The sequence below is a fragment of the Lolium rigidum genome, chromosome 6 (assembly GCF_022539505.1).
Source record: "Lolium rigidum isolate FL_2022 chromosome 6, APGP_CSIRO_Lrig_0.1, whole genome shotgun sequence".
NCBI lineage: Eukaryota > Viridiplantae > Streptophyta > Magnoliopsida > Poales > Poaceae > Lolium > Lolium rigidum.
The window spans coordinates 130,609,153-130,635,860 of NC_061513.1; the positions used below are offsets into that span (position 1 = coordinate 130,609,153).

Genomic DNA, 26,708 nt, shown 5'->3' on the forward strand with positions numbered 1-26,708 from the left:
AAGATCCGGGTCTTCTTATGGCAACTAATCCGAGGACGCCTTCCCTCATGTGACCAAGTTGCTAAAAGACACGGACCTTCGGATGGGAGGTGCGCGCTTTGTCAGGAGGAGGAAGACTGCAATCACATCTTCTTCTCCTGTCCCATCGCCCGAATGATGTGGGCTGGAGTTAGGGAACTCCTCCACTGCGACTGGAACCCCGCCGGGCCGGGGGAGTTCATTGCAATCGCCCAAGGCCTTTACGGCCCGATGCGTATGCTAGCTTGGTTTACGTTCGTAGCCCAGTGCTGGACCTTGTGGACTATCCACAACAAGCTTACCATTGAAGGAAAGATGATCGGACACCCGGCTGATGTTTTTACCACATGTTGATACATATGCAGTGCTTGGAGGGTTCTGGTCGGACAGAGGGATCGGACGATGCTGGACGCGGCGGTGGACGACGTCAGGAGACTCTACGCGAGACTGCGAGCTGAGTAGCGGAGGACCCAGGCATTGGCTACACCATGGACTTCCCTAGTTATCTATCTATCTTTGTGGTAGTTGTGTATGTGTTGGCTAGACGTGCTCTGTTTCGCACCCTCGCATCTTTCCGTGATGTGTGTTGGGACTGACCTGTGTGCGCCTTAGGGCGAGCTATGTGTGTGTGCTATGTAAGATTATGTTGGATTGTTGTGGGCTTTATTTATAAAGCCGGGCCGAGTGGCCTTCTGTTTAAAAAACAGTCATTGACTGACTGCGGTTCGGCATTTGAGATGGCTTCTTCCTCTGAAGGACAGCCGTTGAAAACACATACCGTTGCATGAACCTATGGTGTGTCGATAAGATGAAGATGATATTTTTGTCCTGCTGCTAACGCAGATCTGGATCTTCACCGTTTGCATTCCCTACCATGCAGGAGTTTCTCTCGGGAGACTCAACTACCCAACAGTTCTTATTCTACAAAAAGAATATGAATGAATACAGAGTGCAAAAGGAAGGTCAATAAAGAACACTTTTTTGCAAACACATGATCTATTAATTTTTATCCATGACAGATGAATTTTACAATTTTACATCTATGTCAAACAATGGGGCAAAATGGTTTATCACCAGCTATATCGACACGGTGCAGCCGAGGGCCCACACGTCGGCAAGCGGGTCTTGCTCCTCCCCGCAAACCACCTCCGGTGCCATAAACGCTGGCGTGCCACCGATCGGCCGCTCGCAATCCGCTGTCGTCATGCACCCGGAGTTCGCGACCTTGGCCCGCCTGTCGGCACCGACCACGACGTTCCTCGCCTTGATGTCCCCCTGTGCACCCAGGGTCGGCTCTGACACATGGCCACCATGGGCGACGGCCTAGGGCCCACACCTAGGGGCCCAGGATTTCGTAGCCGTAATTCCTGTTGGGAGAAAACAAATGGCAGTAGCCAGCACAGGTCCAACAAGACAACAATCGAGAGCATGGTAGGAGAAAAGGCAGAGTCGAATCGCACGAGAGAAAAAGAAAGTAAGAAACACCATCAACCAATCGATGATTGGTGCACAGGCGGACGATGTCGGCGGCGGACCTCGCCTGCTCGTAGTATCCTCATGCCTCTGGTAGCTCTCTTCCCTCTCAAGTATGCTACATAGATCCGTGGTCTGTCTAGCATCCTCAATTGTTGGTTTCTAGCCCAAATCGTCATGGCTCACAAGCAAAATGCATGCTCGCAAAGCTAGCGTCCCGAAGTAGGTTGATTGATTTGCTAGCGACCTTACATGAGCAACTTAACAGACACAACTAGTAGCTTGGTAAACCTCTAGGTTGAACTCGGCGATGGGAATAGGTCGGTATGTACTATGGAGCCTCCTTTAATCAGTTTTTCTTTTATTGTTTACAAATAGATCTAGGTTGGTGCGAATTAATAGGGTAAGAGTTGGACCTTCCCCTTATCCCCTTCTACAGTGAGATAAGGCGATTTCGGGGCAACCGCGCGTGCACAAGCTCTCTGCCAGCGATTCGCCGGATTCCCCGCCTCTCCGGCGGCCGCTTCGGCGGCGGGAGGACGGGGAATCCACAGATCCCGTATGTTTATAGCTTAGGTGTGCGTTGTGGGGTGGTGGCCGGCGGCGCTGTGGTGGAAGCGGTGGCGCCGGAGTGCTTTTGGTGGCGGTGGTCTTCCCCTCCGTTGGTGCGGCTCCGCGGGAGCTTCGCCGCGGATCTACCGTCCAGCCCTTGATCGCGGCTCCGCGGAGTCAACGAGAGGGTTTCCCTTTCGCCGGAGTCCGAGAGAAGGCGGTTCCGGCGTCTGACGACTTGGAAGATGCGATACATGGCGGCCAAGGTGGTGTCGCCGTCCGTCGTGCTGGGTGGAGGTGTTCTGGCACCGAGGAGCGTCGACTCCCTGTCCGCGATGGGGGGCCTCCCAGTCCAAGCTTTCGGAGGCGATGCGGCAGGTTTCGCCGGCGTAACGTCGTGCGCGATGAAGACGATGCCAGGGCTCAGGATGGTTTTTCTTGTATTTTCTTTATTTTCTGGGCTTTTCTGTAAGAATCTTGGTTGGATGTAATCGCATTTTCCCTTGCAAAAAAAAAATATAGGTTGGTGCGAATTAGACTGCGACTAGGAATCCTAATTCTATTAGGCCTGACATCTCTAATCCTATTGAATTCGATTTGTAAATAACAATATTAACTTCTATCATACATGAATTTGTTGTATGTCACCCATACTTCGACTAATTAGCCAAAGCATGTTAGGTTGTTAGGCTTCTTTCCAAAACCTAATTTTATATACCTAATTTCTTCACAGATTTAGGTGTTAAATGTTAACTAACAATCATTTGTCCTATGGCCTAGTCCCCTAGGAGCTAGGGGCCCCGGCCTAAGATTTGTTAACGTACTTTATACAATTATACTCTTTAGGCTAGATACTTCAAGGTGCAATTTACTGTTCCTCTAATTCGATTTCTCTTACCAAAAGAAACACTTCAACATTTACTCTTTAAACCATACGTATTAGAAAAAATATTGAAAATATAAAAGGTTTGAGATGCAGTGTGCATCTACTTCGACTTCTTAGAAAAAAGTTATGTCAAAATTTTAGAATAACTTTTTGCGATGGCGCGATTTCTCTCTAGCCTTCCCAAATATGCAAAACAACACTTACCCTTATAAATTGTTATGTGTACACAAGTAGATATTGGTATAAATAAGAACCATGGTATATAGTTGATACGTCTCCGACGTATCGATAATTTTTTTATGTTCCATGCCACATTATTGATGTTATCTACATGTTTTATGCATACTTTATGTCATATTCGTGTATTTTCTGGAACTAACCTATTAACAAGATGCCGAAGTGCCGATTCTTTGTTTTCTGCTGTTTTTGGTTTCAGAAATCCTAGTAAGGAAATATTCTCGGAATTGGACGAAATCAAAGCCCAGGGGCCTATTTTTCCACGAAGCTTCCAGAAGTCCAAAGGAGAGACGAAGAGGGGCCACGAGGGGGCCACACCCTTGGCCGCGCGGCCCTATGGTGTGGGGCCCCCGTGCCGCCTCTTGACCTGCCCTTCCGCCTACAAATAGCCTCCGTGACGAAACCCCCAGTACCGAGAGCCACGATACGGAAAACCTTCCGGAGACGCCGCCAACGCCGATCCCATCTCGGGGGATCCAGGAGATCGCCTCCGGCACCCTGCCGGAGAGGGGAATCATCTCCCGGAGGACTCTACGCCGCCATGGTCGCCTCCGGTGTGATGTGTGAGTAGTCTACCCCTGGACTATGGGTCCATAGCAGTAGCTAGATGGTTGTCTTCTCCCCATTGTGCTATCATTGTCGGATCTTGTGAGCTGCCTAACATGATCAAGATCATCTATACGTAATTCTATATGTTGCGTTTGTTGGGATCCGATGAATAGAGAATACTTGTTATGTTGATTATCAAAGTTATATCTATGTGTTGTTTATGATCTTGCATGCTCTCCGTTATTAGTAGATGCTCCGGCCAAGTTGATGCTAGTAACTCCAAGAGGGAGTATTTATGCTCGATAGTGGGTTCATGTCTCCGTGAATCTGGAGGGGTGACAAGAACCTCTAAGGTTATGGATGTGCTTGTTGCCACTAGGGATAAAACATTAGTGCTATGTTCAAGGATGTAGTCACTAGTTACATTACGCGCAATACTTAATGCAATTGTACTGTTGTTAGCAACTTAATGCTGGAGGGGTTCGGATGATAACCTCGAAGGTGGACTTTTTAGGCATAGATGCATGTTGGATGGCGGTCTATGTACTTTGTCGTAATGCCCAATTAAATCTCACTATACTCATCATGATATGTATGTGCATGGTCATGCTCTCTTTATTTGTCAATTGCCCAACTGTAATTTGTTCACCCAACATGTTGTTCGTCTTATGGGAGAGACACCTCTAGTAAACTGTGGACCCCGGTCCAATTCTCTTTACTGAAATACAACCTACTGCAATACTTGTTCTACTTGTTTTCTGCAAACAATCATCTTCCACACAATACGGTTAATCCTTTGTTACGGCAAGCCGGTGAGATTGACAACCTCACTGTTTCGTTGGGGCAAAGTACTTTGGTTGTGTTGTGCAGGTTCCACGTTGGCGCCGGAATCCCTGGTGTTGCGCCGCACTACATCCTGCCGCCATCAACCTTCAACGTGCTTCTTGACTCCTACTGGTCCGATTAAACCTTGGTTTCTTGCGAGGGAAACTTGCCGCTGTGCGCATCACACCTTTCTCTTGGGGTTCCCAACGGACGTGCCAACCACACGCATCAAGCAAATTTACTGGCGCCGTTGCCGGGGACCTGAAGAAAAGTTACACCACAAAGATTTCTATCTCCCACGTCAATCGCACGCCAGCCAGCAAATTGCCGGCGCCGTTGCCGGGGAGATCAAGACACGTCTGCAAGGGGAGTCTCCACTTCTCAATCTCTTTACTTTGTTTTTGTCTTGCTTAGTTTTATTTACTACTTTGTTTGCTGCACTAAATCAAAATACAAAAAAATTAGTTGCTAGTTTTACTTTATTTGCTATCTTGTTTGCTATATCAAAAACACAAAAATATTAGTTTACTTGCATTTACTTTATCTAGTTTGTTTTATTTACTGTTGCTAAAATGGCCAACGCTGAAAATACTAAGTTGTGTGATTTCACAACCACAAATAATAATGATTTCTTATGCACACCTATTGCTCCACCTGCTACTACAGCAGAATTCTTTGAAATTAAACCTGCTTTACTCGAATCTTGTTATGCGAGAGCAATTTTCCAGTGTTAGTTCGATGATGTTGCTGCCCATCTTAATAATTTTGTTGAATTATGTGAAATGCAAAAATATAAAGATGTAGATGGTGATATTATTAAACTAAAATTGTTCCCTTTCTCATTAAGAGGAAGAGCTAAAGATTGGTTGCTATCTCTGCCTAAGAATAGTATTGATTCATGGACTAAATGCAAGGATGCTTTTATTGGTAGATATTATCCCCTTGCTAAAATTATATCTTTGAGGAGTAGCATAATGAATTTTAAACAATTAGATACTGAACATGTTGCTCAAGCTTGGGAAAGAATGAAATCTCTCGGTTAAAAATTGCCCAACCCATGGATCGACTACTTGGATGATCATCCAAACCTTCTATGCAGGACTAAATTTTTCTTCACGGAATTTATTGGATTCAGCTGCTGGAGGTACCTTTATGTCCATCACTCTTGGTGAAGCAACAAAGCTTCTTGATAATATGATGATCAACTACTCTGAATGGCACACGGAAAGAGCTCCACAAGGTAAGAAGGTAAATTCTGTCGAAGAAACCTCTTCCTTGAGTGATAAGATTGATGATATTATGTCTATGCTTGTGAATGATAGGACTAATATTGATCCTAATAATGTTCCGTTAGCTTCATTGGTTGCACAAGAAGAACATGTTGATGTAAACTTCATTAAAAATAATAATTTTGACAACAATGCTTACCGGAACAATTCTAGTAATAACTATAGGCCATATCCTTATAATAATGGCAACGGCTATGGTAATTCTTATGGGAATTCTTACAACAATAATAGGAGTTCACCCCCTGGACTTGAAGCCATGCTTAAAGAATTTATTAGTACACAAACTGCTTTTAATAAATCTGTTGAAGAAAAGCTTGGGAAAATTGATATACTTGCTTCTAAAGTCGATAGTCTTGCTACTGATGTTGATCTTTTGAAATCAAAAGTTTTGCCTAATGAGAATCATCATAATAAAATTGTTACTACAGCAAATGCCATTCAAGTTAGAATTAATGAGAATATAAGATTAATGGCTGAACTGCGTGCTAGGTGGGATAGAGAAGAAAATGAAAAACTAGCTAAAGAGAAGAATGTAGCTAAAGTTTGGACTATTACCACCACTAGTAATGCTAATACTACACATGTTGCTGCACCCCCTACTAATACTAATAAAAGAATTGGTGTTAGCAATGTTTCCACTTCTAATGCAAAGCGCGAAAAACTGCCTGAAACTGCTAAAGCTGTCGAAACTGCTCGTGATAAAGTCTGCTGAAATTTTTTCCAACATTGGGGATGATGATCCCATTGCTTTAGATTATAATGGTTTGAATTTTGATGATTGCCACATCTCTGAAGTTATAAAGTTCTTGCAAAAACTTGCTAAAAGTCCTAATGCTAGTGCTATAAATTTGGCTTTCACGCATCATATTACAAATGCTCTCATAAAAGCTAGAGAAGAGAAATTAGAGCGCGAAGCCTCTATTCCTAAAAAGCTAGAGGATGGTTGGGAGCCCATCATTAAGATTAAGGTTAAAGATTTTGATTGTAATGCCTTATGTGATCTTGGTGCAAGTATTTCTGTTATGCCTAAGAAAATTTATGATATGCTTGACTTGCCACCGCTGAAAAATTGTTATTTGGATGTTAATCTTGCTGATCATTCTACAAAGAAACCTTTGGGTAAAGTTGATAATATTCGCATTACCGTTAACAATAACCTTGTCCCCGTTGATTTTGTTGTCTTGGACATTGAATGCAATGCATCTTGTCCCATTATATTGGGAAGACCTTTTCTTCGAACTGTTGGTGCTATTATTGATATGAAGGAAGGTAATATAAAATATCAATTTCCTCTCAAGAAAGGTATGGAACACTTCCCTAGAAAGAGAATGAAGGTACCTTTTGATTCTATTATGAGAACAAATTATGATGTTGACACTTCGTCTCTTGATAATACTTGATACACACTTTCTGCGCCTAGCTGAAAGGCGTTAAAGAAAAGCGCTTATGGGAGACAACCCATGTTTTTACCTACAGTACTTTGTTTTTATTTTGTGTCTTGGAAGTTGTTTACTACTGTAGCAACCTCTCCTTATCTTAGTTTTGTGTTTTGGATTACTGCACAGTTCCAGATTTCTTTGCTGTCACGAATCTGGGTCCACCTCCCTGTAGGTAGCTCAGAAAATTAAGCCAATTTACGTGCATGATCCTCAGATATGTACGCAACTTTCATTCAATTTGAGAATTTTCATCTGAGCAAGTCTGGTGCCATTTCAAAATTCGTCAATACGAACTGTTCTGTTTTGACAGATTCTGCCTTTTATTTCGCATTGCCTCTTTTGCTATGTTGGATGAATTTCTTTGATCCACTAATGTCCAGTAGCATTATGCAATGTCCAGAAGTGTTAAGAATGATTGTGTCACCTCTGAATATGTCAATTTATATTGTGCACTAACCCTCTAATGAGTTGTTTCGAGTTTGGTGTGGAGGAAGTTTTCAAGTATCAAGAGAGGAGTATGATGCAACATGATCAAGGAGAGTGAAAGCTCTAAGCTTGGGGATGCCTCGGTGGTTCACCCCTGCATATATCAAGAAGACTCAAGCGTCTAAGCTTGGGGATGCCCAAGGCATCCCCTTCTTCATCGACAACATTATCAGGTTCCTCCCCTGAAACTATATTTTTATTCCATCACATCTTATGTGCTTTTTCTTGGAGCGTCGGTTTGTTTTGTTTTTTGTTTTGTTTGAATAAAATGGATCCTAGCATTCACTTTATGGGAGAGAGACACGCTCCGCTGTAGCATATGGACAAGTATGTCCTTGGTTTCTACTCATAGTATTCATGGCGAAGTTTCTCCTTCGTTAAATTGTTATATGGTTGGAATTGGAAAATGATACATGTAGTAATTGCTATAAATGTCTTGGGTAATGTGATACTTGGCAATTGTTGTGCTCATGATTAAGCTCTTGCATCATATGCTTTGCACCCATTAATGAAGAAATACATAGAGCATGCTAAAATTTGGTTTGCATATTTGGTTTCTCTAAGGTCTAGATAATTTCTAGTATTGAGTTTGAACAACAAGGAAGACGGTGTAGAGTCTTATAATGTTTTCAATATGTCTTTTATGTGAGTTTTGCTGCACCGGTTCATCCTTGTGTTTGTTTCAAATAAGCCTTGCTAGCCTAAACCTTGTATCGAGAGGGAATACTTCTCATGCATCCAAAATACTTGAGCCAACCACTATGCCATTTGTGTCCACCATACCTACCTACTACATGGTATTTTCCGCCATTCCAAAGTAAATTGCTTGAGTGCTACCTTTAAAATTCCATCATTCACCTTTGCAATATATAGCTCATGGGACAAATAGCTTAAAAACTATTGTGGTATTGAATATGTAATTATGCACTTTATCTCTTATTAAGTTGCTTGTTGTGCGATAACCATGTTCACTCGGGGACGCCATCAACTATTCATTGTTGAATTTCATGTGAGTTGCTATGCATGTCCGTCTTGTCCGAAGTAAGAGAGATCTACCACCTTATGGTTAAGCATGCATATGTTAGAGAAGAACATTGGGCCGCTAACTAAAGCCATGATCCATGGTGGAAGTTTCAGTTTTGGACAACAATCCTCAAATCTCAAATGAGAAAATTATTAATTGTTGTTATATGCTTATGCATAAAAGAGGAGTCCATTATCTGTTGTCTATGTTGTCCCGGTATGGATGTCTAAGTTGAAGAATAATCAATAGCGAGAAATCCAATGCGAGCTTTCTCCTTAGACCTTTGTACAGGCGGCATAGAGGTACCCCTTTGTGACACTTGGTAAAAACAGTGCATTGTGATGATCCGGTAGTCCAAGCTAATTAGGAGAAGGTGCGGGCACTATTAGTACACTATGCATGAGGCTTGCAACTTATAAGATATAATTTACATGATGCATATGCTTTATTACTACCGTTGACAAAATTGTTTCATGTTTTCAAAATCAAAGCTCTAGCACAAATATAGCAATCGATGCTTTTCCTCTATGGAGGACCATTCTTTTACTTTCAATGTTGAGTCGGTTCACCTATTTCTCTCCACCTCAAGAAGCAAACACTTGTGTGAACTGTGCATTGATTCCTACATACTTGCTTATTGCATTTATTATATTACTCTATGTTGACAATATCCATGAGATATACATGTTACAAGTTGAAAGCAACCGCTGAAACTTAATCTTCTTTTGTGTTGCTTCAATGCCTTTACTTTGAATTATTGCTTTATGAGTTAACTCTTATGCAAGACTTATTAGTGCTTGTCTTGAAGTGCTATTCATGAAAAGTCTTTGCTTTATGGTTCACTTGTTTACTCATGTCATATACATTGTTTTGATCGCTGCATTCACTACATATGCTTTACAAATAGTATGATCAAGATTATGATGGCATGTCACTCCAGAAATTATCTGTGTTATCGTTTTACTCGCTCGGGACGAGCGAGAACTAAGCTTGGGGATGCTGATACGTCTCCGACGTATCGATAATTTCTTATGTTCCATGCCACATTATTGATGTTATCTACATGTTTTATGCACACTTTATGTCATATTCGTGCATTTTCCGGAACTAACCTATTAACAAGATGCCGAAGTGCCGATTCTGTTGTTCCGCTGTTTTTGGTTTCAGAAATCCTAGTAAGGAAATATTCTCGGAATTGGACGAAATCAAAGCCCAGGGGCCTATTTTTCCACGAAGCTTCCAGAAGTCCGAAGGAGAGACGAAGAGGGGCCACGAGGGGGCCACACCCTTGGCCGCGCGGCCCTGTGGTGTGGGGCCCCCGTGCCGTCTCTTGACCTGCCCTTCCGCCTACAAATAGCCTCCGTGACGAAACCCCCAGTACCGAGAGCCACGATACGGAAAACCTTCCAGAGACGCCGCCAACGCCGATCCCATCTCGGGGGATCCAGGAGATCGCCTCCGGCAACCTGCCGGAGAGGGGAATCATCTCCCGGAGGACTCTACGCCGCCATGGTCGCCTCCGGTGTGATGTGTGAGTAGTCTACCCCTGGACTATGGGTCCATAGCAGTAGCTAGATGGTTGTCTTCTCCCCATTGTGCTATCATTGTCGGATCTTGTGAGCTGCCTAACATGATCAAGATCATCTATCCGTAATTCTATATGTTGCGTTTGTTGGGATCCGATGAATAGAGAATACTTGTTATGTTGATTATCAAAGTTATATCTATGTGTTGTTTATGATCTTGCATGCTCTCCGTTATTAGTAGATGCTCGGCCAAGTTGATGCTAGTAACTCCAAGAGGGAGTATTTATGCTCGATAGTGGGTTCATGTCTCCGTGAATCCGGAGGGGTGACAAGAACCTCTAAGGTTATGGATGTGCTTGTTGCCACTAGGGATAAAACATTAGTGCTATGTTCAAGGATGTAGTCACTAGTTACATTACGCGCAATACTTAATGCAATTGTCCGTTGTTAGCAACTTAATACTGGAGGGGGTTCGGATGATAACCTCGAAGGTGGACTTTTTAGGCATAGATGCATGTTGGATGGCGGTCTATGTACTTTGTCGTAATGCCCAATTAAATCTCACTATACTCATCATGATATGTATGTGCATGGTCATGCTCTCTTTATTTGTCAATTGCCCAACTGTAATTTGTTCACCCAACATGATGTTCGTCTTATGGGAGAGACACCTCTAGTGAACTGTGGACCCCGGTCCAATTCTCTTTACTGAAATACAACCTACTCGCAATACTTGTTCTACTGTTTTCCGCAAACAATCATCTTCCACACAATACGGTTAATCCTTTGTTACAGACAAGCCGGTGAGATTGACAACCTCACTCGTTTCGTTGGGGCAAAGTACTTTGGTTGTGTTGTGCAGGTTCCACGTTGGCGCCGGAATCCCTGGTGTTGCGCCGCACTACATCCTCGCCGCCATCAACCTTCAACGTGCTTCTTGACTCCTACTCGGTCCGATTAAACCTTGGTTTCTTATCGAGGGAAACTTGCCGCTGTGCGCATCACACCTTCCTCTTGGGGTTCCCAACGGACGTGCCAACCACACGCATCAAGCAAATTTCTGGCGCCGTTGCCGGGGACCTGAAGAAAAGTTACACCACAAAGATTTCTATCTCCCACGTCAACTGCACGCCAGCAATAGTTCGCCTAATCAATAGAATTAAATAGTTTTAAATATTTTTTGAGATTTCAAAGACCATGGATTTTTCAAATATACATTTATTTAGTTTAGCATTGAATTATCCTAATATTTATCTTGCGGAATACTAATATTTATTTTAAGGGACCAAGTGGTGGAGCTTGACGGAGATTGTTAAGGGCTGAAGAACACCAATCATAGTTAAACTTGAAGTAATATTTAAAAGTATAGCATAAATTGAAGGAATTTTCAGGAGTAGGGGGCCATGGCCCGCCACCCTAGGAAAGCTCTGCCACTATAAACAAGGGTCCTTGGTGATGGGTCGCCCTAGGATCAGCAGAATCTATGGATTGGCCCTCTTCATGGCGTGGGTGAATTTTAATGGATAGTAAGTTTTTTTCCTAGAAGACCTAGGTTTAATAGAACCTTGGAAAACACTGCTAAAAGGATTTAAGGAAATTTCTACAAGACGTGCTACTTAGTTTTATTTCATGCTTACCGGACCTTTTCAGTTTACTTTGTTTGGTGTTTTATTCAATGGATGGAAATAGGTTAGGGTCAAGAATTCTCCCGTAGATATGCATACATGTGGGATCAAGATAAACATGAAGCACAATATTGCGTAGAAGATAAAATAGTGATAAGAGTTGTGAGCAGCATATCCGTAAATACTATTGTCTCTAAAACCAGAGGTGACAATAGCCCCTTGATTCAACCATTGTACCCACAGTCGCGAGTTACAACCGTTATTAAGTAAAACAGATCAAAGCATTAAGATAGATGATATTGTTGTTTATACCAAGCGAATCACTAAGCGATTACCGTTACTTTCTCCTTTCCGTCACTGGGGTTTCGAAGTAAAACGCCATTCTCCACTTATCTCACGTCTTCCCTTGATCAATCCATAGTGGCTCGGGTACCTACAAGTTCTCGGATCGAGGCAAAGAGACAAGTATACAAGATAACAAAGCTCCTATTCAATCACTACACAATACTCCCATATGATAAGATGCACATGAATGTTGCTAGGATTCACCTCAACCCACAGCCTGTGAGGACTACTCACACAAAATAACAAGATCAACCATTGTTGTAAATGCTTAGATTGAAATCAAATATTCTTACAATGATCGCCAATTCTCAACTAGATCTCCATTACAAGGTGATGGCTATGGCTATGGGGGGATTTGAGAGGAGATGTATGAGATGTGGTGGTGGATTTCCTTCGATGAGTTGTAGATAGATCTAGTGGATGGCAGCTCTGTTTGGCAATGAATGGCTCTCCTTCTGGAATAACTCCCTTCATGCAAGTTATAGGGTTTGACCTCAGGGGTCCTCTGGCGCACCGTATGGGCGGACGCTATGGGTGGGGCTTGCCGTACCGATGCCCGCTATTGCTCCTGTAATCGACCTTTTGAGCCTAGTTGAATTTGTTGTAATTGTGAAAGGATTATCTTCTGTAATTGCAGGTCCATTTGCCTTTAAAACCTAATTTCCTGCACATCACACAAAAACAGAAGGGATTGCATAGCTTTGCAATGATTAGTCATTAGTAGCATACTTATGAAAGTGCATGGAGCTCCCATGTGTGGTTTTGGTAATTAATGTCAATCCCTATGGATTAATGTTTGCATTGAGTTATATTTGTAGGTGTTGTCCATAGGCAATGTTTGAACCATATGTTGGCTTCAAGGTTGCAATAAGTAGAAATTGATGAAGACTATTAAGTGTCAAGTATGTCTTGAAGATGAAGATGAAGTGATCTCTCAAGTTTAACTTCAAGACATCAACATGATGAAGAATGAAGAAATGAAGTGCAAGTTTAAGATGAGCCATCTCAAAGAGATCATTTGCTTGAAGCTTGCCATTCATATGGCAATCATAGATATGTAAAGATGCGCTGAAGAAGAAGCTCTCTCATGGTCGATTATGGAGGAGCAATCCACAAGACTTCGTCAAGCAAGCACAATCAAAAAGGCGTTCCATCTTGTTGCGGTCAAGATCGGCATCATTGAGCTCAAGAGGAACGCGCATGGTTAAGGTTTGCTCTTGATAGGGTTTCTTTCTTATCGGTCTCTTGGTGTAGTTGGAGACCGGTTTATAGTTTACTTGTTGCCGCGTCTGTTGGGCCAAGTCGGTGTCTCGGTAGGTGTTAAAAACTTTTCGAGCGAGCACCAAGCACGGCACCACCCATAAATCCGGCTATGATATCTCGGTCAAGATATTCGTGTGACGGTGAACTGCGACCACTACCACAAAAGATCGTGGCGGTTTGGTTGGGTGCAGAACCAAACGTCGAAACGTTTAGCAAATCCATAAAAGATTAGATTCATCTAAATTTTCCAATAGAGGTTCATTTTAGGTTGAACTTTTATTGGGAGTCCATTTTATCGTTTTATTCTTGTAATATTATGTTTACCGCACGAACTATAGGGATTTGGCACTGCGGCGCGACGCATGGTCAGCCCCTTGATCTAGAATCGTCTGACATGCATTTTTTCGAATAAAAGAAAGGCAAAGTTGCCGGGATCCACAAGTAAATACCCTTGGCAACTTATTTAGGACGCCAGGCAACGGTATCCCGCACGGACATTCTGTCAATGTAAAGATTGATTTTTTTTGCCAAAAGGATGATAACCTGGTAAATATATGGGTGAACGGAAATTTAAGCATTTCCACGTGTTCGAGTCCGGCTTTTAATAAGCCTGTAAGGGCATGTGCAATGGTTGATAAGGTTGTCTTATCTTAACCCTGCCACGTAATCTAGATATAACAATAAACATGATGTATAACGGATTGATTTTTAGTCTTATCTTTAGTAACGAGACATGCTAAATTTGTGGTGAGAGAAATTGTGCTAAGAGATGATCTCTTAGCTAAGAGAAGGCAAAGTCTTTTTTTATCTTTCTCTTTCCTCCACATCAGCGTTTATCCTACGTGGCACTGCTAAGATATCACCATTGTACATGTCCTAAGACCTCTTTGAGGTTTGTGTTATGTTCTACTACTTCCATTCCCCTTCTAAAAAGACCTATATTTCCAAACGGAGGTAATATCTATGCATTTCCTTTTGTGTGCTTTGTGGTTACGTGTATCAGTCTTGTTTAAGCTCCTTACAACGTGGAGATGTTTCGGAAGAAGATCTGCCGCAAGGGCGAAGACATGTTCAACCATCCTCATCCATCGCCGTTTCCGAGGGGGTTTAAGGCCGACTGATCTTTCGACATCCATGTGACCGAGTTTGACTAAAGCTGATGGAGGATTAGTTAGTTAGCACTCGTTTCTGGCGTGACGTTGTTTAGGTAAAGCACATGCATAGTAGTCTAGCCTGTTAGGTATACTTGGCCAAATTCTGATCTGTTTGAGCTGTGATATTTCGCACGATTTTGGATTAATAGTGTGATGGCCATGTTATGTGGATCAGGGTGATTAAAGCGTGCAATTTTCTTCAAGCATAGCTTGTTGATTACCCGTTTTAGATAAGTATAGCTGCGTTGGAAAAAAGTGTTGGTTAGGCTTTTCATTGAGTATTTCAGCAGACTTAGCTAAACAATTGTACACTCCCTATGTTTATCTCTTATTCTCTTTGTTCATGAACAAATCATCAGTTCGCAACTTCTTTCTTACATGATCACAAACATAAGTTTTTTTTGTGGGAGGGAAAAAACTTGAAACGGAGACCGAGCTACATATAGGTTTTTATTTGTAAACACTCATAATTCGTGTTTCAAAACTATAGTAACATGAATGGCAGTGGATAAACGTGGATAAATATAAGCCAAAAGTTTAATGATAAGACAGCTTGTGGCCCATGTCATAACTCATACGCCTTTGCCGTTGCCAATCATGGCAACCACTTTCAGGCTGATTTAATACTATCTGCAACTGACTTTGGCATTTGCGACTAACTCTAAACGTCCATTGCACTGGAGATTCATAGAGCATTCTGTTTCGTCGGTTAGCATATTCTCTATACATTTATACATGATGATGCTATGAACTTTTCGTACGTACGCTTATTACATTCTAACTGAACATCCATTTGACTCACGCGGTTCGGCATTTGATGTCTTGTTCCTCTGAAGGACATCCGTTGAAAACACATACCGTTGCAGGAACATATGGTGCGTCGAAGAGATGAAGCTGATGTTTACTATCCAAGAGTTTCTCCCAGAAGACTCGGGATAGTAATTAGTTGATGCCCTTAATATGTGGAACATTGTGAGGCAGATCAAATGCCATTTTTATCGTCGACTTGAATGTCCTAGTCGAACAGCAACAATCGGTAATTTACCAGAGTTAAACTAGCCAAACAGTCTTCTAATGCAGCAAATACTGAGAAGATGAATGCAAAGAGCTAGCGTGCGAAAGGAAGGCCAACAAAGAACACAGTTTGTGCGAAATCAAAATTTATTAGTCTTTCTCTGTAACAATGACATACGAATTTTACAATTTTGCATCTATGAGAAGCAATTGGGGCGAATGGTTGATCACCAGCCACATTGAGACTCAAACATGTCTCGTACGCAGCCAAATAATGCGCTGCTTCTACATTTCGCACAAGGTAGGTGCTGCCATCAACATCAGCCTCGGGTTCCAGCGTTTCACTCCAAGGACCCGCAATCACCGTGGCCGTCGTTGTTTCTGACGCTTCAGAGCGTTGGCTGTGCACGTCGATCCAACCATCGTCGGAATCCCAATCCGGCAACGCCGATGAAGGACTCGCCAATGAGAAGATCCTGTCGGTCGCGCTTTTGTGATTGTCCTCCTCTGTTTCATCTTCCTCGTCGGACTCCCCGAAATCCGGGTTGAGCGTGCTCTTGGGTGAGATAACCCAATCCTTCTTCGCCGGCGTCTCTTCCTCGACGTCCAGAGAGGCGGACGCGAGGAACGGGTGCTCCATCAGCTGCGCGGCGGTGGACCGGTGGCTGGAGTTTCTTGCCAAACACTTGCCCAAGAAATCGTTGGCTTCCGGCGACAGCCACCCGGGCAGCTCGGGCACGGCGTCCGTGAACCCGATCCGGTGGACCGCCGCGAAGACGTCGTCCACATCACCCCAAGGAGCGCGGCCGGTGGCCATCTCGATGACGGTGCAGCCGAGGGCCCACACGTCGGCCGCGGGGCCCTGCTCCTCCCCGCGCGCCACCTCGGGCGCCATGAACGCGGGCGTGCCGCCGATCGGCCGCTCGCAGCCCCTCGTCCTGGCGCACCCGAAGTCCGCGAGCTTGGCGCGCCCGTCGGCGCCGACCACGACGTTCCTGGACTTGACGTCCCCGTGCACCAGCGCGCGCGCGTGGAGGTAGGCCAGCCCGCGCGCCACGTCGGACGCGTGGCCCCGGATGGCGCGCTCCGCGAGGCGCCCGCCGCTCCGGGCGGCCTCGTCGGCCAGCGAGCCGCGCGGGGCGAACTCGAGGAGGAGCTGGTGCTCGCCGCCGGGCCCGGCGCGGGAGCCGAGGCACGGGAGGATGTGCGGGGAGCGGAGGCCGGCTAGGAGGCGCCCCTCGCGGCGCAGCGTCTCGGCGGCGTCGGCGCCGGCGGACTTGACCGCCAGGAGCTGGCCCGAGGCGTCGTCGGAGGCGAGCCAGACGACGGCGCCCGACGCGCCGCGCCCGAGCGTGCGTAGCCGCCGCAGCTGCTTCGCCATGGTGGGATCCATTACTTCGGTTTCTTGGAAGGAAGATTGCGATCGAGTGTTTTGAGTCCGTGAGAGAGGATTGGTGGAGTTGGATGTGTGATGGATGAGCGGGAGCGGGAGGGCGCGTATTTGTATGGCTGGGCAGGTGATGCGTGGGAAACGTGCGGGGAAGAGAGGCAGTCGCGGGGGCGTGTGGTTCGTGCGCAGCCCCCGTCAACGGTGAGGGGACGGCGTAACGAGGTTGTAGCCGCTCTGCCGCTGCATGGTCAAATTCTAGTACCCCGCATGGCGCGTGCGGTAGATGGGATTTCTCCCTTTTGGAGTTTTGAGGTGCATGGTGACCGGCCGGCTAATCAGGCTGCAAGTGGGACACGAGCAGGTCAGGTGCATCTGAATCCGGGTGCGCATCTCAGCTTGATGCCCGCGCGCATATTCTTTGCATGGTTAATTGGATCTCTCCTGAATCTAACACCGGATTGTGTCACTCATCTATCGTCTTCCTTTCTCTATCAAATTAACTCTCTGCCCTGTGCGTTGTGGATAAGAGTATCTCTAGCAGATAAAGAAAATAAAACCAAAAAAGCAAAAAATCAAACAATAAAATTTAAAAATATAGCGGTGTCGGTCGAGAAAACGTGCAACGAATACATCCCGGGATGTATTTTTTTTATTCGAATAAAAAAAATCAGCTCCCCAAAATTAGCCCCGTCCAGCCAATATTTTTAGTACTCCCAGATGTATGTGGTTTATCCAAATATGGATGTATCTAGATACTAAATAACATAACGTCTAGATGCATTCAGGTTTAGACAAATCTCATACGTCTATATATGGATAGAGGTAGTAGTAAACTTGAACCGCTCCAAACCTTAGCGGGAAGAAACTTCACGCTCAATTGCCGCCCGACCAGCGGTGTCTCTGACTACAATTTTTTACCAAATTACGGCAAGGTTCACTCAATGTTGCGGAGGAGACGAACACCAGCCCCAATTCCGACCTCTAAGGAGCTCGTGTGTCCCCGACGTAGGTGCCGCCAGTAATGCTCGTCCCTCTCGTCAAGATCCCCCAACACGGCTAGGGGGACAGCAGGGAACACGAGTCGCGACGAGGCGCGGCTAGGGCGGTGATAGAGGGTAGGGCGAGCAGGGGCTAAGCCAGCCCCAGTAATCTTATTTTCTTGAGAAATGCTTCACTAATCATGCTTATACCTAGCAAGTCTAAGCATTTTGTCCCCTCCAACATGATTAAACCCCATCCAAACCTAATGACGGGCTTCGTCCCTAGGCGCATGCAGTTGGGGTGGGGGCACTCTTGGGGCAGCGGTGCAGCCCCCTGGGGGAGTCTCAAGAGTATTCATTCGGCAGCGTAGTGTGGAGTGTATCCGGAGGAAGATGATGGAAAAGAAAAAATGATGAGGGAAAATTAAAAGAAATAGAAAATGGAAAAATGTAGTATTGATTTAGGATATCTGTTCAGGATAACAACATTTTTGTACCGCAAATGAATTTCCACTGTACCTGAAACCATTTTAGGATCAGCTAAAGATGCTTTAACGCCGCGTCAGCTTATTGTATGAGACAAGGTTTCTTTCGGTGCACTAAGAAGAGCACCATGTCACACAAAAAATGTTTTGTGCCAATGCAATGATCTGGTTGATTTGATGCAAATACACATACTCTTTTGAATGTTATTGCCTAATATCTTTCATCAAAAAATCGATTTTTTTGTTAAACTGACTACAACATGCAATTCTACATGCAACGACTTAGATAACATGTAGTCACCCATACGTCCCCCACACAAAAGAAAAGTCGTCAACCATAGGTGCTCCGTTTGGAGAAGTTCAGGAAGCAACCGGGAGCTGAGGGCTCAGGCCAGCCACTTGCTGCGGCCCTGTGCCGTCGACTCGGCCCACCGGTCTCACTCGGCTGTTGGAATTTCCAGCGGCCTGGTCCTTGCTCACAAGTCAACCGGTGCAGACATCCTAACTTCTCCACGCCAAATTTCGCCTTCGGTTTTCCTCATCCCTGACAAAAGAACGTACGAAAGTTCTACTTCCTGATAGTAGAATTTTTATTTTGACAGAGAACATTTCGCACTTGCAAACAATTGATGTTGACGCCGTTCCAGCGAGTGTATCATTAGAATATTGAGCGAGTTGGCAAACAAGAATTTCTTGACAGGTTCTAGTATTAGACTAGTTGCATTTCCATATTATAGCATGCGCAGCAAGAGCCACATTGCACTTTTTCCATCGGTATAAAATCACTCGTCTGTTCCCTGCTCGTGGAGGCAATGTAGATATTTTTCACATACATGCATGGACTGCAAGAGGTTTTAGTTGTGACACTCCATAGCCATAGTAGTATACGACCTCGGTTCATAAAGTAAGACGTTATATTTATTCAAAAGTCAAATCATGTAAAAATTGACCAAACATTTAGAAAGAAAAAACTATTAACATCTACAATATTAAATCAATATTATTTGTTACAAGTATACTTTCATAATACATCTATAAAACTGTTGATAGTTTTTCTATATATTTGGTAAGCCTTTAAATATTTTACTTTAAAAATATACTAATAAGCCTGTTTTTAGCAACAGAGGTATTGGGCAAGGGCCCGTGAGATTTTTAGCAACACAAGGACGTGCATATATATAACTGTCTAATTCTAGCATGCCTTGTTCAGTTATAAAATACTTATCACGTTTTTTTGAGGGTATGAAATACTACCTCGGGTCTGTTTTAATTGACGCGGACGTGAACTAGTTAGATGCATGTTCTGAACTAAAGCCCGCGTCGATTAAACGCGTCTGGAGAGAGTACTAGTTCCTAGACACGTTTACCTTGATGAGGAGTCAAAAGAAGGGTTGTAGGCCCACACATCTTAAACACGTGCCATCGACGGGTTTTTCATGTGGAACAAGCTAGAAAGGTTTCATGGTCATACTTTGTGGTTCTGCCATGCGGCTGACCTATCATTTTGTTCTTCTCACCTTTCTTAATCGATTTCATCTAATCTCTTCTAGTCTGCAAAAAAAAGATGCACGTTAAAGGGGTGTTTCCATTCGCGTTGCGGTTCCTTATTTCTTTGTGTGCAAAGCATTTTAGACGAATTATATCAAATTCATCACGCACAATCGAATGTTTGAAATTTTCTTTGAGAAATACCGTCATTCTTGCGGTTTCGCTTTACTTTTGTTTTGTAAGTTTTTCGGTTTCGACGATCATAAACGAATAGATGTATATCTCCCTATTGAGCATGCACATGTTCATGTGCGTTTTAGAAGAGGTTTACATGAAAAAGATGAGGGTTGACAATGTGATTGCACTACGGCAATCAATAATGAGTTATGTTGACTACAACTTCTCCATTCCACGTTCAAATTTAGCCTTATTTTACACGAATTTCGTAAAACTCATCGCACATGGGCTGCCCGTTTGACCACTAGCTTCATCTCGTGTTGTTCCAGAGAACTCTCATATTGTACGGGTTTTTTTCGGTTGTCACAAATTAAGTTGTTAGTTTGTTACAACTGTCGTGGTGTGAGATAAATTTACCATGTGAAAAAGAGGTGAGAGCGATCATCAGTGTGTATGCAACCAAACACCCGAAACAACGGATCGATGTATCGAGATGGCAGTGGTAAGAGCATCCCCACTCGTTGGCGCTCCCCACGCCCAAATCCGGCGAAATTTTCGTCCGGATTGGACGAAAATTTGGCCTGGAGAGCGCCGAAGTTCCAACCGTCCCCCCGGCAGGAAACCCCCAACCTCGACCATTTGACATATTTCAAACAAATTCGACATAAAATTTAACAAGTTCGGCGAGCAAGAGTCCGAAAATTGCTGAAATAAATTCGGCGATAATCAGTACAATGTTTAACAAGTGCTGAAACAAATGAAGCACACAATTTCACAATTTTTGAAACAAATTATGACAGACTAGTTGGCATCGGCGTTGGCGTTGCCTCGGAGCGTCCATATGTGCTCCACCAGATCATCTTGCAGCTGCTGATGCATTGTAGAGTCTCGAATCTACTGGCGCATAGCAATGAAGGCGGCCCATGATGGAGGCACCTGGTGATTAGGTTGTGCAAGAGGGCCCTCTCTCTCATATGGTGTTTGCTGCTCAGCCAGAGGAACCGGATGTTTTCGCTCATTTTTAATAATCATATTGTGTAAGCACACACAACAATTCATCACCTCCCACATCTGATCTTTCGATCAAGTCATAGCGGGGAACCGGACGACAGCAAATCTCTGCTGGGGGACACCAAATGCACGCTCGATGTCTTTTCGGCAAGCTTCTTATTTCTTGACAAACTCGCAAAGTTTGGGGGTGGTTTGGGGGTGCTAGGTTTCGAGATAGTCTTCACAAATGTTGACCACTTTGGATAGATACCGTCTGCAAAGGTAGTATCATTTGTTGTAGTGCCGACCATTGATCACATAGTTCACCGGGGGAGCATGACCCTCAACAAGTTTGGAAAAGATCGGGGAGCAGTTTAGGACGTTGATGTCATTGTTGGATCCAGGCATACTAAAGAAAGAGTGCCAAATCCGAGAGATCATGGGTAGCCACCGCTTCAAGTATCACGAGTGCAGCCATTTTTGTGACCCTTGTACATTCCCTGCCACGCAAACGGACAGTTCTTCCATTTCCAATGCATGCAGTCAATGCTTCCAAGCATCCCTGGAAAACCCCTAGCTTCATTTGTTGCAAGGATCCTCTGAGTGTCTTCGACAGTGGGTGTTTTCAAGTAAAAGTCTCCGAACACTGCTATGACGGCCCTGCAGAACCGGTAGAAACAATCAAGGGCGGTGGACTCCGCCATCCGAAGATAGTCATCTGCACCATCACCGGGAGCTCCATAAGCCAGCATCCTCATAGCCACTGTGCACTTCGCGCAGTGACGAAAATCCAACCAAGCTAGTGCAATCCGCTTTGCATCTGAAGTAGGGGTCGAAGTCTCGGATGGCATACACAATTTGCAGAAATAGCTTTCTGCTCATCCTGAAACGACGCCTGAAAATAGTCTCACCGTGCAATGGATTGTCGGCGAAGTAGTCGGCGTACAACATGCAGTAGCCCTCCATTCGCTGTCTCGGCTTGCACTTACGGTGACCTGGTGCCGACCCACCACGTCGACCAGTTGCCACTCCGGCGTACAGGCTTGACAAGCAACCGAGGATCAGCATGTACTCCTCGTCTTCGGCGGCGGCTGCCATCTCTTCTCGCATAAGCTCGACGAACATCTGCTCCTCCTCTTCGTCCGAGTCCATGGCCGGCGAGGCAAATGGACGAACACCTGACGGGTGTGGTCGAGGCAACCCGAGCCGCAAACGACGAGGAGTAGGCCGTCGTCGGAAAACAGGCCGGCGGAGGAGCAGCCAGATAGGCCGTCGTCGAAAGACGGCGGAATATAGGCAGGTGGGGAGGAGCGGCGGAATCTGGGCAACAAGCCGGCGGGGTGGTGACGACGGCGAGAGAGATACGAGGGGTGGGAGAGATTTTGAGTGGGGTTCGTGTGTCCAGTCGCCGACAGAGCGGGCCCTTCCCCGCTTTTCACTCGTCCGAAGTCCCCGAGCGCGCCTCGGGGGACCGGGGTTGGCGTGGGCTCTCCGGATGGATTTAGGGCCAAATCCGGACGAAAACGAGAAACCGGGGACGCGACTAGGCTAAATTACGCCGTCCGGATGGAAAAAACGTCGATCGGGGGCCTCGTCGGGGAGACGAGTGGGATGCTCTAACGAGCAGCAGTGTTCCGCGAAAGGACTGGATCTTCTACTAGCTTAACAGTTAACATCAGACATTAACCTGTTCCCACTTGACATTTCAATACTGCCGAGGAAACATCACATATGCGGCGAGTTGAAGAGATCAAGCTCCCCCGCGAAAAAAAAAGAAGAGAGGAGAAATCAAGTTGCCAAGTTGGGCAGCGGAAGTTTCAGAGACTGAGACAAGATATTGCAATAAACCGAGTCAAGCAATTGCAGGGAGGTATTCCTCGGGTACTAGCAAACCGGATACAGAAACCTGGGCGGCGACGCCTGTGCACCACCGGCCAGTCGGCAAGCAACTCCGTCTGTCACATCACAGGGAAGAGCGCCGCATTCATCGCATCCATCAACGCATCAGCATGCACTAGGTTCAGTTAACGCTTATAATTTTGCATGGTGTAACTAGGTTCAGTTAACCTGGAGGCTCGCGGTGGTGTCATCTCCCTGGGCCCTGGCAGCCAACGATGGCTGGTGGACTAGCAGTGCCGGGCAGGGCAGGGTATCGCTCATGAAGGCCCTCATAGTCGGTACAAGCCCATGTTCGCAGTTCGTGGCCCAGCTTTCTCCGCCTTTTCTATCTCTGCAAGTGGTTAACCTCAGAAAAAAAAATCTCCAAGTGGCTGGATACAGAGTACAACAAACATGAAGCAAAAGGTTTTAGTTGGGTATATGCGGTAACTCTCTTATCCTTCCACATCCTATTCAGAAGACAAACAAACATGTGGTTGGATGGTTAGGAGAGCATGAATCCCAGATTTAACACTTTTGTGCTTCATTTAAACGTGGAATCTTCTTTTGTGGGAGACGATGTTTCCATCGATAGTGAGGCACATGTGGTAACTTCATCAATCTAAAAATCCTCAGTTTTTTGGACTCACTCTCTCGGAGGTGCTCATAGGGGTATGGTGTGCGTATAGCTGGGCATGGGCAGCCCGACCTAGGCGGCCCAACCTGACTCGGCCCGAATATCCTGGGTCGGGTCGGGCTTGCATGTCGGGCCTGGTTTGGGCCTGATATTAGAGCCCGGATGTCGGGCCGGGCCGGGCTTGCATGTCGGGATGGATTCGGACCTGATATTGGAGCTCGAACGTCGGGCCGGGCCAGGCTTGCAGAAAACAGGATTTAGGCTTAGTTCGGTCCGGGCTTGTCAGGTCGGGTTGGGCTTTTGTCTATCCGGGCTAGGTTCGGGCCAGGCCTATAAGCACGAAGGTCGGGCCGGGCTAGGCTCAGGCCTAGGAATTTTGCTTGAGGCTTTTTCGGGCCTGGCCCGAATCCTGTCCCGGACCGAGAAATGAAGGTGTGGGTGTGCATACGTTTATAGGGGTGAGTGTATGTATGTATGTATGAGCCTATGTGTTTGTACCGTGTTTCGCAAAAAAAAAAAAACAATATAAGTCATACAAGGCATCATTTTTTATTTTTTATAGTTAATGAAAATTAATCTATTTATATAGTATAAAATGGGTTACTAAGGGAAGACATATACGGAGTATATTATAAGACTAGCACTAGACCCAGAAGTAAAAAAAAGGAGAATCGCCAGACACCTCCTCAACTGTCCTATCCACTTAAGTCAGTGAATTACCCGCGTTCGATCATGGTTCGGTTCGCATGTATCAAAAATTCAGAGTATGTACGGTTGGTCCCCTACATTTTTTCATGTAGTCTACCGAAGTAGTGAAATATGGTGGGAAAAAATCCGTCAATGGTACAATATATTCCCAAATGTAACATTTTTCTCTGCATATTTAACATATTTATCTGTGTATGTAACACTTTTAAAATGTTACATCGTTTTGTAACATTTTTCTGTAGTGTATCCTGTTGAAATATTGGTTCAACATTTAGTGGTCCACATTAGATTTAAGATTTCCATGTAAATTTCAAAGCTCACATTGTGGCAGCCCACGTAAGTTTGAGTCCAAGTTGGTGGCAGCTTATTAGAGAGTGACAAGAGGTAGAAGTTTAGTCCCACATGAAAAGTTAGGAGGAAGTTAGACCACCTTATAAGGTGGGTTGTTCCACCACTAGTAAGTGAGTGAGAAGGAGCAGTACACGCGCTCCTCCTCCTCCTCGCCCGTCTTGTCACGACGCGATGCGCGTCGCGGTCGTTGTAAGTGGATTGAGTCTCGAGCCGAGACTTTCCTTTCTTCTGAGTCTATATAATTTCTTACCCGGGCTACCGCAGAAACACATCCAATGCACGAGTTAGGGTTTCCACCTTTCTATGCTTGCGCCGCCATCGTAGCCTACTCCATCCCGCCCGTCGGCGTGCACCGACGAATAGGGGAGCAGATCTCCGGAACCACTCGCCTTTGTGATTCTGTACGGGAGAGGGCAAATTAGATTTTTGGGAAGCGCTCTGTGCGACTGCTCAAGCTTTTCACCACGGGTCGTCTTCTGTCCAAGTCGGACGGTGCTGCCTACCGTCGTGTTCAACGTCGTCTACTTCGACCTGTCGTCCATGTCGTCAACAACGTTGTCATTAACAATGTTACTGTTGCGACTTCATCTTCTACACCTCCACCGCCACCGTCACCAGATCGGTACGTGCGTCATATCTCGATCTGTTTAGCGATATATGTTTTATTATTTGCGCTGCTACTATTCATATTGATTAATGCATCTTGTATGTTCGAGTTTCACATGTTATTAGTTGTTGTCGTTATGTTTAATATTCTGAAATTAATCATGAAAATTGAGTCTAATTATCCAACATATCCAATATTTTTTTCTAACTTATCCAATATTACAGGGATGCGTATGTAACATTGATGGAATCTCTATGCATCATATACAGAAAAATCATTGTATCACTTTGTATGTACTTACATAACAAAAACAAAGAACTCATGTAACATATCATGACACTGTATGTAACATCAAAAAAATCTCCCACAAATTGGTCTTCTCTATCAACAATAGAGGCAATACCATAGATAAATCGAGCTCGTCGATGACCAGTCCGTCACTTCGGAGACCATTTGGAGAGGAGTAACAACAATCGTCTACCAATCGGCAGAAACGCGAGGCCGCTGGCGGGAGCTCGCGGCCTTTGGTAATGTGTTGGCTACTGGGCAGTGGGCACGCACCATAGTTGCATGTTTCGTGTAGAATGGTGGGGCATGGCGTGCTTCAAGGCACCAGCATGTTGCCCACTGACCGACTGATCGATAATAAGCTTTTCCCTAATACAATGAAGAAAATCACTTCTCTTGTTTTTTAGATATCTATTCGCCAAGAGAAGGAAATTTCATCTTTTTTACTCTTTTTCCTCAAACTCTTCATAATCCGGTTTGGCAAAGATAATGCTGACATCACACATACATGCCATTACTTGTAGTACTTCGCAGCGCAAAATAAATAATCGGGAAGCATAGTAGTCAGATACTCCAACACGCTTACAAAGCACGTGTATTTGTGAAGGCACACTAATTTGAAAAGTAGATGCACAATAGTATGTGAAGTACACAATAGTATGGAAGTACACATACAATAGGTTGTAATTACAGCATTGAAAAAGATTTGTCGATACACTAATATTCAAAAGCTCCACCCACAAAACCAAAAATTCGCATGGCTTACTTGAGTCAAGGGCTCAAATTTGTTTCACTATATGTACATTAGAATTCCAGTAAATATTCTTGCAGAAAGATTCTCGCAAGAGTTGAGAAGTCATTTCACAATAAATCGTAATGGCCCATTTCACAATAAATCGTAATGGCCCGTTTACTGGCATGTCCTACAAATAATTTCGGCAGACAACTAAGCTAGATTCACATTCCCTGAAGGGTTGAGCTCAAACCATTTGACAGTAACAACCAACATAATGACAATTCACCA

At 44.7% G+C, this 26,708-nt stretch overlaps 1 protein-coding gene across 1 annotated transcript; it reads right to left on the reverse strand.

Annotated features, from left to right (window-relative positions):
• Positions 1-15,799: 15,799 nt before the first annotated feature.
• LOC124663292 (mitogen-activated protein kinase kinase kinase 17-like) lies at positions 15,800-17,098 on the reverse strand. Its single transcript, XM_047201016.1, has one exon. It carries the CDS (start codon positions 17,096-17,098, stop codon positions 15,800-15,802), a length of 1,299 nt encoding a protein of 432 aa, XP_047056972.1.
• Positions 17,099-26,708: the final 9,610 nt, after the last annotated feature.

Coding starts and splice junctions, on each gene's coding strand:
- LOC124663292 (XM_047201016.1), bottom strand. CDS start 17,098: ATGGATCCCACCATGGCGAAGCAGCTGCGGCGGCTACGCACGCTCGGG.